The sequence below is a fragment of the Cryptotermes secundus genome, unplaced genomic scaffold (genome assembly GCF_002891405.2).
Source record: "Cryptotermes secundus unplaced genomic scaffold, Csec_1.0 scaffold369, whole genome shotgun sequence".
NCBI classification, from domain to species: Eukaryota; Metazoa; Arthropoda; class Insecta; order Blattodea; family Kalotermitidae; genus Cryptotermes; species Cryptotermes secundus.
Window position 1 is genome coordinate 1,533,997 of NW_019725844.1, and position 13,255 is coordinate 1,547,251.

The 13,255-nt window shown below is 42.7% G+C and overlaps 1 protein-coding gene across 1 annotated transcript in view; it reads left to right on the forward strand.

Moving 5' to 3' along the window:
* The first annotated feature begins 788 nt into the window (after window positions 1-788).
* LOC111863698 (neurobeachin) overlaps window positions 789-13,255 on the forward strand; it is a 554,452-nt gene continuing 541,985 nt past the window's right edge. The window contains exon 1 of the mRNA XM_033751163.1: window positions 789-1,231. Within this exon, the coding sequence (XP_033607054.1) occupies window positions 965-1,231 (267 nt within the window). The 5' untranslated portion in view covers window positions 789-964. The remainder of the gene's footprint in view (window positions 1,232-13,255) is intronic.

A 13,255-nucleotide genomic window follows, 5' to 3' on the forward strand; every position in this document is an offset into this window, starting at 1 on the left:
ATGTGTTTTGTAGTAACATGTTTGGATCGTCGCTGTGTCGCTAATTTGTGAGACTTGCAGTGGCTGTCAGATGTAGAGAAAACGGGCACTGCCATTAATAGCGCAAATTAATAGTTCGGTGACTTTTTTAGTTGGGTGGCCTGTGGTCATAAAAACACATTTACGACATCAGATCATTCATATTTCTACACACCTATGAGTTTCTAAGATTGTGTGCTTTGTTTTCAACATCATATGACCTAGTTTGCTAAATCGGAGGGCTTGCACTCCGAGGGTCACGACGCTGACAGTAGCTACTGCGCAGTCTGTGTGCTTCGTGTGTAAGTACCATTGATGTTAATTTATAAACGATTTAATAATCATCGGATAAGCAATGAATTTGAGATTATTGAAATATTTTTGCGAACACAACACATCGAATTAATTATCATCTCTGTTTAGGGCGTATTTTCAACAGAAAGTCAAGAGACTTTAATTATTTACCTGATCGCCGAATGTCTTAGATTGCCGAATACTCTGAGACACATTTCGGAATTTAATGGACGTTGATTTTCGAAAGTCCCATTACGATATTTTGACTCAAGTTAAAGTAAAACGAAGACCATGTTTTAGTACTGTATATTTCTGTGCACGAGTAATATGAGGGCTTTTGTTACACAAATGGAACTTTGTTTCTATATAAGGAAAGTATTGGTTGAAGTTCCTAAGACGGCAGAGGCATAATAACATGCTCCTGTGAAGATTTTACACGAACGATACCCGGAAATACGGATGTTTTGGTCTGGTTTCGGTTGGTTCTAGAGAAAACATTGTCACGGCCGCTAATTAGGAGTTTATATTTCCATCGGCAGATGGGGATTGGTGTTCACAAGTATAGGAGTGTTGCTACATAAACGAAGTACTCATTGAAGTGTTCAGAAGACAGTGATAAGACGAGATGAACATCTGAACGCTTGCCGTTCTGATGAGTCCCCCAGTAGTCGGGATGGACTCGCTAGAGCGTCTCATGCCAGCTCTTGCAGCCGCCTCTTCAGCCGGGAGCAGCAGTAACAACCGCCCCCGGGGCTCTGGCTCCAGTACAGCCCTTGTACCTGCCGGAATTGGGTCAGCTTCCGTGGTCACTGCCTCCGCCATCGGCCGCAAGGGGCGCCATCTTACGGGCACGTTCTGTCTGACTGGAGATACAATGGAAGGCATCATACAGTGCTTGGTCTTCCTCAAAGCATTCTCGGTGCGTACCTCCTACATACTATAGCTGCATCGATTGATTCATTCTTGAGCTATTTAATAGTGTATCCCAGCCAGATTATATGGTGGTGGTTGCTGTGTAACCCGTTGAAAGTCAACCGACGTTTCGGAGGACCGCATCGCTTCCATCATCAGGATCGAATAAGCCGCGCAAGAGACCAGCGTGAAAGCAGAACCCTGAAGATGGAGGTATCATGTTCCTCCGAAACGTCGGCTGACTTTCAGCACCCTACGCGGCGTTATGTTCCAGAAGATTATACAGAGGTGAACGGTTGGCTGATGTTACTGAAGAATTGTAAAGATGTGTCACAACTTATTTGACGATGCTGTCTCAGAATTTTGCTAAAGGAACGGAGGAATCCCAAGAATCGTCTTGGGATAAGCGGCATACGAAACGGGACTCAAACACGGGGTATCCTGATTACGAGCGTTTCTCTTCGGTTTCTTATATCGAAATTTGAGCCAATTATATAATGGAGATACTCGTAAAAAGTACAGTATTCTGGGATATGACACCGTGCAGCCTGGTAGAATTTCGCTGACGTTTCTGACAGCTCCAGCCCTCAGGGTTGAAGGTATGGTAAACAGGTAGCTGGCTAGAAGATGCCAAGAGTTTTATGCCCTTCATGGTTGGGAAGGCACACTCGCGTTAACAGGTACCCCAGAACATGAGACATGTTTAAGTCCGAGTCTGTTAAGGTTTGGTAGCGCTCAGTAGGTAAGAAGTTTAAGAAGGCTGCACCTCTTACAGCTCTCGTATTCTGAAAGAGAGTTGAGTGTAGGGAACCGAGCTTAAGCTTAATATGGCCCGCGTGCCGCGAGTTGTGCATCATGGGTAAGATGACGTGATCATTATTGAGATGCATAAATATAGTGGGAAGTGGCACTACATGACGAGCATCTTCATGATCCATGTAGATCGCGCGAAACTGCTGCGGTTGGTTTGCAGTGTGAAAAGCATGGAAGGAATTGATCATGATGTATGCACAGTTTGTGAAACAGGCCAAGAATTTTACAGCACGTACTGAATAATACCACGAAAACATCTGCCCGTATATCCGGCCTGGGCCCCGGGAATCGAAAACGAAACTCCTGAATACAAAACACAGTGACAACGACGCTGTGTTATCACGATAATTAAAGTAAGATGAACTTGACTGGAGCTCGAGTGGGAGAAAGAAGAGAAGTATGCATAATTTTCACGGGGAGAATTCTTAGGAAGATGGATAATGAGGCGAGAGAATAACATTAAGATTGTAGGATGCACGAGTAGGGCCTGTGAAGGTCAACAGCATTACAAAATTTGTAATCTGATATAAACCAGGCGCAACAAGGGGATAGAGAGTTAGATTAGAGACATAACAAGTTCTTTATTTTATCTGTTATTTAATGACGCTCTCAGTATGAAGACTGTATCGTCCGTGGGAGGATGATTGATGAATATGGAGCAGTTGGTGAAATGAGAAAATGGAAGGGAAACAGAAGTTTCCACGTGAATCTTCCCCAGTGCCACGTTGTTCACAACAAATCGCATATGATCTGACCTGGGCTTGAACCGCGCCGACGCAGTGAGAAGCCTGCGATTAACCGCTTGAGCCATTGCACGCTCAGTATATTTATCTGAGTCAGGAATAATAATAATAATAATAATAATGTGTGGTTACGATTGTACCCAGTAGTGGACTTAATGTTTACGACCGGTGTGCAACAAAACAAGCACAGAGACTCACAAGGGAGATCAGAGTAGTGGCCGAGCGAGCTGCACTGTGCATGTCGCATGTCTGTTCCACCTACAAAGCTAACACACTTTCTGCATGGCAACTTGTTTCAGTTACAATTTAAAGCCATAGAACAGTGTAACGTTAAAGCAGTGGTATAGGTCCGGACACGGCTGCACATGCAGGATACATCCGACCTGGCGGATGTGTCTTTTGTGAATAGTGATCGATGGCCCTTTTGATGTGTCGTAATGAAAGGTTCAGTGTGGTTTTGTTTCGGTAAGTTGATACAGATCATCAGCAGTTTCCGGTGAATGGCTTCGTTGTTACCAGAACCAGAGGAACTTGCAGTTTTACATTGGATCACGTTTTTATGTGTTCTGTGCACGAATGTATGACGTAGATATCACGTCTGTCTGTGCTCCCACACATTTCTTCTCCAAAACTACTCGCCACATTTTAATTAAAACAGTATCCGATGTCTGCAGTAACTGTATGTATATGTATAAAGATAATTTAATTTCAGCCCTTATCGACCTTAGTAAAACCGCTTCTACACAGCTCAAGTAGACTGTAGTCTGTTTTTACTAAGAACGGCTAATCGCTCAGATAAGTTACGCGTGGCATAGGACGCTCTTATACAAATCATACCCATTTAAAACTGTTATATCACAGTAGTGGAAAAGCCCTTTGAAAATTCAGCGTGGAATAATTTCTTTTATATCTTGTCCCCTTTACTTTCTTTATGCCTCTAATACCTTTACATCTCGTGTCCTCATTTCTGTGTTAAAACAGCAAATTAAGTTACATCTTTATCCTCCACATGACACAGTTTTTAGAACTTGGAGCTGCCCCCGTGTGAGTACGTTAAAACAACTACGGCGTAAGAATATCATAATGTGAAGTAACACACTTGCAACTACTAACAATCTGCTGTTACACATAGGTTTCTAATTTTCAAAAATAAAACGGAAAGCAGATTGTCTCTGTCCAGTGTCACATCCCTCTGCTCCCTGTTTGCAAATTTACTGTATATCTGCAACAGACGAACGCAAAATATGGCTTGTCTGTTGTAGGTTGATTTTTTTTTAATTCGCTTACTGGGAGGTGGAGTCGAACTGGGTCCACTCGGCACGGCGGCCACTGATTGGCCTATTGTAGCCTGCCCTGGGTTATTATGATGATGGAGAATTTGGTGGCATGAAGATTGGCAGGGGAAACTGAAGTACAGGGAGAAAGCCCGCCCCAGCGCCACTTTGCCCTCCACAAATCCCAGTTTACCAGACCCGGGATCGAACTAGGTTGAATTTAATTGTACTGCTAGTGAAAATGCAGGAGAAGTCTGTTCCCCTGCATTTCCTTTACTGACAAACCACAGATATATGTATCATATTGGGAACCGCACCCCCCCACCCCCCCTCACACGCAGACTTTGGTTGTCTGCGAAGTTACAACAAAACATATATGTTCTTCATTTTGGTACATATTTCCGTTCTTACTTTATGTTAGAGAAAGCCGAATGTTAACGTCGAAATTCTACTCATTCACATCGGTATTTAGACCATCCGAGTCTCGAATTCTTGTGCCATACGAAGAAAAATGCCTTACAGGAAGGCAGTTTCGCGTGTTGCTCCTTGAAGGGCATGGACCCCTCGTTGTATTCAGTGATGTCTGGAATGGGAATCGACCTTTCTCGTTGCTACCGAGTCACTCTTATCACGTAACACATCCCATATAGGGTTTATTCGCCTGATCGGTTGATTTTCTCATATAGAACCAGAAGGTCCGTGACCCCAACCATCGAACCCCGCGCCCAGCCTGTTCAGTACAGTTGAAATATTCAACAGCCGGTTTCTTTGGAGTCCGTATTAACCGGAAATGCAATTTAAGCTGTTGTTTACGGTCCAGTAACCTTATTGAGTTCCTTGTGGGATATTTCAACTAGAGCGCTCCGTTTTGTGATGGCCGCTATATTTTAGTACTATATGAATTTGCATAAGGGACGAGAAGTTGTTGCCTGAATAAAGACTGAAGGTTTATGCCACGTTCGCAAGGGCCCGTCAAGTGCGAGGCTGTATCCCCCCGCGCGCACAAGCCACAAGGTGATTGGACACCACTTTCTACTGACTGCCAGTGTGTATTCGGTATATTCCGAGTCGGCAAGGGACCCACATGACATAACTAATGCTACTGTTAGCCGTCTGTATTATCTGCTCCTCAGCGACTCTGCCCCCCCTGCAGTCAGTTACGAAACATCTAGCTGAGATACTGTATATCACCGCGTTCGGGCCCACTTTCTCATCTAACTCCCCGTGTCACCCGCAGGTGTGTATTTGTAATTGCACATCTACACCCTTGGAAGGGTCGGTGAAAATGAATTTTTTATCTCAGGGGTATGTAACGGGTGTGACATGGTGTACACGTATGTGTCTTGATTCAATAATTGCAGAGTTCTGCTGCATTAATTGCAATATTCCAATTTGCCCTTTATGTACACGACACTGCACGCAAATATAAATTCAGTATATTACACTTCACCATTCAGTGGACAGTTGAGACAGTTCCGGTTGCTCAGTCGGATATTACTTAACGAGCCACAAACTGTTAATCATTACACTAATTACTGCATACATACAAGGAGGATTATTACTCACCTCGCGAGTTCACGGCTCTGCTCTTCCCAGCGGCCGGTACGCCGCTTGCCGCGAGATACGTACGAATTTTGCCACTGAATCAGCTGATAACGTTAGGAATGAAGGAAATTAATTAACTTGCAGACCGTTTCACGGTATTGTGTTTCACAGCGAGCAGTGCGGTTCATGTGTGGGAGTTTGTTTATGATTTGTCAGCAGTAGGCAGCAGTTATCAGCTCCATTAGCAATTTGTTCTCAGTTTCAGCTAGTGAGCAGTGTGCTACGTCATGGTGCGATATACTTCAGAGCAGCGTTTATTTCTATATGACACCTATGTGAAATACGGATCCGTTAGAAAGTGCCTGCGAAAATTTCGACGTAAATTTCATGACGAAATAATTCCCAGCAGACGAACACTGCACAATTTAGTGAATAAACTTAGAACAACGAAACTCTTAATAGACAAGAAACAGAAATATAAGCGCCGACTCTTTACTGAGAAGTTATATGACATAGAGTACAGACTTGAACAAACACTAGAAAAAGAGTGAAACATCTTGCTCATGAGACCGGAGTGTCAAAGTCTAGTGCAAGAACGGCAACACAATTGCTGAAGCCATGGAAGTTGGTGTCTGGTGTGCTGTAAGTGCAAGAAAGATTCTTGTACCCGTGTTTTAATGAAACAGTTATTGCGAAAAATATCTACGTGTAGAGCGGACAGCATTTTTAACACTTCATTCCCAATATTATCGGCTGTTAGGCATGCTGATTGATCGGCAAAATTCGCATGCACGCGGCAGGCGGTTCCCCGGTCGCCGTGAAGCGCAGAGCTGTGAACTCGTCAAGTGAGTAAAAATCCTCCCTGTGTATGCATACACAGTATATTTCGGTTCCCTGCCCAATACCCCCTTAACACTTTTCCCCCCTTTTTTTTTCCTAGAGCAGCAAAACCGCCTCTTTTTAACGCCATTATAAACTCCTGTTTTGTCTGAGTTCGTGTGGGAGCCAAGCAGTTTCATTCTGTCCGGCATGTGAGCAAATTGGAACTGAGGTATACCCCTCCATTTTGTTCATGCTTCCTATATAACCGTAAATTCTGGCCAGCCGATTGCTGTGCTTGCCTTCTGCTTTCACGCTATCTTTCTCGGTTTATTATTCGACCCTGAGGATGGAGGCGATATATTCCTCCGAAACATCGGTTGACTTTCAACAGATTGCACGGCGTTATATCCCAGAAAATAATACTCTTTATAACCACGGCTGTGAGGGCCTAAAATCTTGACATTAAACGTCATTTTTATTTTCTCTTGGCATCAAGCATCTCGTGCATTTCCACGGTGCACGCCGTCCAGTTTGGGAATCACTGACCTAAACCCAGTCAGTCCATACTTCGCAGTATCGCAGTTCAGTTCCGGCCTCCGCTTTACACGATTTCTAAACCCTCATAATACAAATGGTGAGATTGCATGGACCGGAGATGGGATTATGTGAAGGGCTTTGCCGGAACAATACGATATGCAGTAGCATAGACTTACGTTCTAGTGCAGTGCGACAGTTTCAGTGAGTGAACAGTTGACTGAAGATCACCAAGTAGGGCTGAAACATGTAGCAATCGATGGGATTTTAACGTCATCCTAAATCAAAGAGAGATTGTGAACAGTTTTAGGTTACGTTAGACACCTAACGGAAGTGAATGAACGAGCAATACATTGAGATTGGTTAGATGTTCGTGTAATGAGCAGGATTTGAATGTGCAAGCCCCTCACCTTAAGACTGCGTGTCCTAGATATTGCATTCACTTCAAATAACCCATTCGTGGTTTTAATTGCGAATATTTATGTCGATTTGAAACTATAAATTTTGTTCTTAATATTTCTTGAGTTTAATGGAATCACTGAAATAAAGCGTCTCGTGCCACAAAATATTGATTAAAAATTTTTTTCTTCGAAGAAAAGTCTTTATGGCAATGTTCACCATCATGTTACGAACAAGGTATATCGTTTACAAACCGACAGTCTTTTCTAAATTTCTTTGGTATTTAAACTGGAGCAGGTAAGTCAGTATAATGACTACATACTGGGCGGACGATCGGAAAATCGGTGTTCGATTCCAAACCGGCGCAGAGAGCTTAATCTTCCCACACCGTCTAGACAAGCTCAAAGGCCCACCTGGTTTCGTACGCAGTGGGAACTGAGTCCTCTTTCCTCGGGGTCAAAGTGGTCGGGCGTGAAGCGAACATATAAGTTTATCTAGTATCGAGGTTATGAATGCATAGAGCTGTGTGTGCACTCCCGAGTGTGTCTGAATGGCTTGGCGTTTAATTATATATGAATTCCGTGGCCTGTAGTTCGCAGTCGAACTATGCCGACCGAGCGACCGCCGCTTGTCGGCGAAGTTAGTGCCAAATTTAGCGGATAGAGGGTGTCACGTGGTCAGCGCAGCGGACCGTTAATCTCGGTTTTCAAGACCGGAGGCGTTTAATTATATTATATACCTTCATTCTTGCTTCTGGCGTCACGTATCCTGTGCTCAAAGCCCAGATGAGTTGAAGCGCATTCCGCAGCAGATAATGACGAAATTGTTAAAACTTCCCGTGCTGTGTACGGGATATGCCTGTTTCTAAATATGGTCCCTTTCCAATTGTTTCCTAGCATGTCACACATGTTTCTAGAATGAAATCCTCTTGACACTTTGAGCCAGTGTTTCCCAGCATCCCACAGATTTAAAGAATACCGCTGAAAAATGAAACAATATAATATTCTGCTGAAACTAGTAGCATGGAGAGGGTTAATATTTCTTGTAGCGGAGATAAAGACCTTTACACATGTCGTGGAACAATATATTATCTTAGCCTTGTCATGTGACACTGCTCAAATAGTGTTTAGCTGCGGGCTTGGGAAGGCTCACGTCGATACCTTTGTCCTGTGGAGGAGCACGCCTCCTCCAGCGCTGTGCTTGGACATAACTCAGTGTGGTCCAAAATGAACTTACCTCGGAGATCGGAAGCTTTGAAGCGTGGGTCTGCCCAGTGGGATGAGTAAAACGGCGTCTGTCTCTCGAATGGATCTGCAGCGAACATCGAGCCGTATTGTGTTAAGATCTCCAGAATGTTTCTGTTGCATTGCGATGGAACGGAAAGAATGTTTCTCGTCTTCGAAGGCATGCCGAAAACCCTAGAAGATTTTTCTTTAATTTCTTACGGTTATGGGTAAACTGGAAAATAACTCAGGGATCTGAAATGTCTACACCTAACCCTTTATAGCACAGTACCATCTGCTTTGACATTTTTTATAGGAGAGTGAATTTATGTGTCGCCTAACTTGTAGCTCCTTAAACTCTATTAACCAGTTTGAATTAATAATAGGGACACAGAATGTTTCCTGTGAGGTGAAAAACTTAATTTCCATGTTATGGAACCCTGAGATTCAAAAGGTTCGCTTTAATCCCCGTTGTTTGATAATATTCTGAGCCACCCGCCATGAAGTCGTATATGGCATGCGAATGTAAATCACCACGCATTCGAGTACTCCACTTCGCTTTGAAACGAATGATCATTTTGTTGCCCCATCCACTCTGTCCCAAGGGACCGAACCAGGATAGAACTTGGAAGTTTTCAAGAGTTCCTTTAGGCGCGATGATTAGAATATTTTTTTACGAACATCGGATTCCGAAACCTCTTGTCTAGTCGCGTTATACACATATAAATATCCCCCCCCCGAAGTTCATTTTAGTATTATATTCGCATGTACGACTGAAATACAATTATGTATTTATGATTCCTGTGAGCCTAACCGTATAGGTGAAATTATGTGAAAGAACGTGCGTAGATTAAAGTATCAAAATGTGTCTTAAATGCTGCTTCGTGGTGTTTTTATTCGCAGAAATTGTGGTAATAGCCGTGCGTCCATTACTGCTGCTCATGGATATTCGCAAAAGAGTGGCTGCTCGCAGTGGTTTCGAACTCCGTGGTAGTGACTGTTGTTATGGAGGCGGTGGTTGTGGCGACATTGTGGTACTGACATCACACCGTTTATTGCCTCGAGTTCTGCACACGTCTCGGTTTACTGACATCACACCATTTATTGCCACGAGTTCTGCACACGTCTCGGTTTACTGACATCACACCGTTTATTGCCTCGAGTTCTGCATACGTCTCGGTTTACTAGGACAGTAGTCATGACTGGACATGCTGTTAAAGACACTTTTCGAACATATATTGTTTTTTTTTCTTATATAACATTCGGCGTAGTGAATAGTGGGGTGTATTATGAAATTCAGAGTGGGAACTGCAGTTCGCATTAGTAGACCTCAATAGTGCATTGTGTGTGTATTAAATTGGGAATTCATATACGTTGTATAAAAGGTGCTGGTGGTTTATGATTGATTGCGTGCGTGTTATGCACTCGCATAGGACGTAGTTACTTTCGGTGTATGACAGATGGCGCCATAGTCAAATGTACTCGACATGTACACAACTTTCACATCTAGGTCAGAAACAAAGGATGAGAAAGGAATAAAGGGAAAAGGAGGGAAAGAGGTAAATGTGTATAAGAGTCTTCTCGGTGAATTTTCAACGGGCATTTTCCACTGGCGTAATACAATAGGACCCTCCCATATAGTCCTTGGCTTTTGTGGAATAGGGACCTTCTATTAATCAATTGCTAGACTTGTGCAGGAACTACAGTTTCAAGCAAAACAAGCTTTAGCAGTAATTTTGGTTTCGGGCAGAGGGATACGCCTATGGAAAATTGTGGTGGAAGGTGAATTCATGGGTGCCCACGCCGGTGCTTCACACGTTCATTTACGGAGCGTGTATTGCTCTAATCACCTTCGGCGCTGTATGTTTATAAGAAAAGTAGCCCTGGTGTAGGTTTAAAGATTACGTGGCGCAGTTTGAATGTCAGAATGTGCGATAGTGTGTGTTATCAGGAACTCCTTATTATGGTGAGACTTTTTTTTTTCCTTGGCACTACAGCCCCACTGGACCTAGGCCTACCTCCATGAACATTATGGTGAGACTAGCTTTCGAAATTACGTGGCGCAGTTTCAATGTCAGAATGTGCGATAGTTTATCAGGAACTTATTATTACGGCGAGACTAGCGTTGAGTCTCATGTCGCGTAAGAAGATTATTACTGTAATTAATTCGTAATTAAATGGTTACAGGGTCTCTTCATAGATGCAGAGAGCTTAAAGATTTTACGGGAAAAGTGATTTGTGGAATACAAGTTCGAATTTCATAGCAGTTATTTAAATATTAATAAATATAAGCCCGCAAATTGTATTTAAAACTCAGCTGTTCATTTTGAAAGACTTTCCGCTTAAAGTAATTAATATAATTAGGCCTGTAATCTTGTTCTGCTCACGATTGGCCCAGGGCATCGCGAAATGAGTTCAGTGATTTGAGACCATTTACAGCCGTGAGAGAATTCAATTTTTCTGGATTATTCATATCGTATCCCTGTTGAATACTTACGCTTACTCTCCAAGTAGTCCTCTGTTGGCTTTTGATAAAAGGGCCCACGTCCTGCGTCATTCAGATGATGTTTGTAACTTCAGAGGTTATGATGGCAGTGATTTTCAAGATTATCGACGCCGTATAGTTTGATACTTGTTTAAGAACACAGCGTCATGTCTCACAATAGAGTAATCTAATTCAGCGGGACAACTCTGAATATGGCGGCAGTTTGTTTCTCCGAAACGTCAGCAAGCTTCTGCCAGACTACACAGTTATTTTCCCGAAGACAGTAATCTTCAAATGTTTGTACGCTCTCGAGTAATTCGAAGCCAGATTTCAAAGACTATACAGAACCAGTTTTGCATTTCTTGTCTGCGACATGAACCCTCCACATTTGATCCCTAGGTACAGTCATCCTCGTGTGTTTGTTTCTACGCCGTGGCATGAATCCTGAGTGCTTCCTTGAGTAAATGACCTCGGTAGTTGATACGAATCTGGAACGGTTTCAGAGTGGGAGAACATGAAAGGGTAACGAAGCGATTGTCATACAATTCAAATACGAACGACAAAGGAAATCTCTTGCTGAAGTTTCTCGAATTCTGTTTATCAGCGCAATATTTCGCTGCAGGAATTTCATTACTGTTGTCGGGAGCTCGATTACAGGGCCAGGAAGTGAGACACACTTCTTCACAAGTCAGCCGATCGACACCCTGTCTGTGCTTCTTCACGGGAATGTGTAATTAAAGTGTCTACGGTATTGTCTGACGCTGTTCTGTTAAACACTGCCTCCTCCTTATGCGAAATTGAAGAATGGAGATTTAACTTCTTTGTTGAATATGTCCCTTGTACGCTTCTCCGAGTATAATTAGAATGATCAAGTCAAGGAGGATGAGGTGGACTGGGCATGTAACACGAATGTGGAAACGACGAATGTGTGTAAGATATTGGTGGGAGAGCCAGAAGGAAAGACACCACTCGGAAAACCAAGACGTAGGTGGGTGGACAATATTAAAATGAATCTTACAGAGATAGGATGGGATGGTATGGATTGGATTGATCTGACTCAGGATAGGGACCAGTGGAGGGCTCTTGTGAACACGGTAATGAACCTTCGGCTACCATAAAACGCTGGGAAATTCTTGAGTAGCTGCAGAATTGGCAGCTCCTCCAGAAGGGCTCAGCTCCATGAGTAAGTAAGTAAGTAAGTAAGTAAGTTGAATGTGTCCAGTTGGTTTGTTGATGCAAGAGAAAATACTATTTAAAGGCAGTTGTCAGTACTTTCATATGGCCAAGCAAATTTGGCTCAAGCAATAACGGATCTGACTTAGATTCCGGGAGGTACCCGGGTAGAATTTCCTCAGTGGCACCGATCGTCCTGACTGAGTAATATTGTACTTTTTTTTATCTCCCTTTATATGTATAATCGGTCCATATTAAGGACTATAAGTACATCTTATGAAATACTTAATCTAAGGTTTAAATACTAATAAGAGAACATATCAAGGAGAGTAATACTCCATTGAGCATTCTCTAGGAATATTGTACTTAAGCATCCCGTTTCATCAATATAGCCACCAATATACACGTTATACTCGTATTACCGTCTCAGTAAAACTTTTATTTTTGTCTTTAGTATATGCCCTATTTTACTATAATATGTTTCAGCCGTATACAGCCGTCATAAAGTATATGATTTCTGCTAAAATTGTTTCACTGCACGTCAAATTGCGTTTCGCATGTTAACGCGATGCTAATTTTAAACAGCTCTTTGTCATTAAGGGTAAAATTTGTATAAATTATTTGCTAAATGTATCGTGTGTATTGTGGTGAAATGTAGGCTTGGATATGGACAACTCAACAAAATTACCGGGAACAGAGTAGTGATGTATTTTTCTACGTAATCTGTTTCATAAGTACTCAGGGACCCCAGCGGTCGACCCGCCAACAATTGTTTCCTTGAAACTCGTTTTTAAAACACGTTCCCTACAACCGTTGGCATGGTGATTATACGTAAATATCCAACACACTCTTAAGAGGATTAACATTAAAGTTACGTTTCGCGCTTCGTTGACTCGTCGGCGCTGCACTGAAATAGCTCTGCACATCGATTAGACGTGCGTATATGAAACCTAAGATACAGCAAACTTTTCCAAGTCCATCACGAAGCGTTATACTCACGACTTTACGAAATCATTTCAT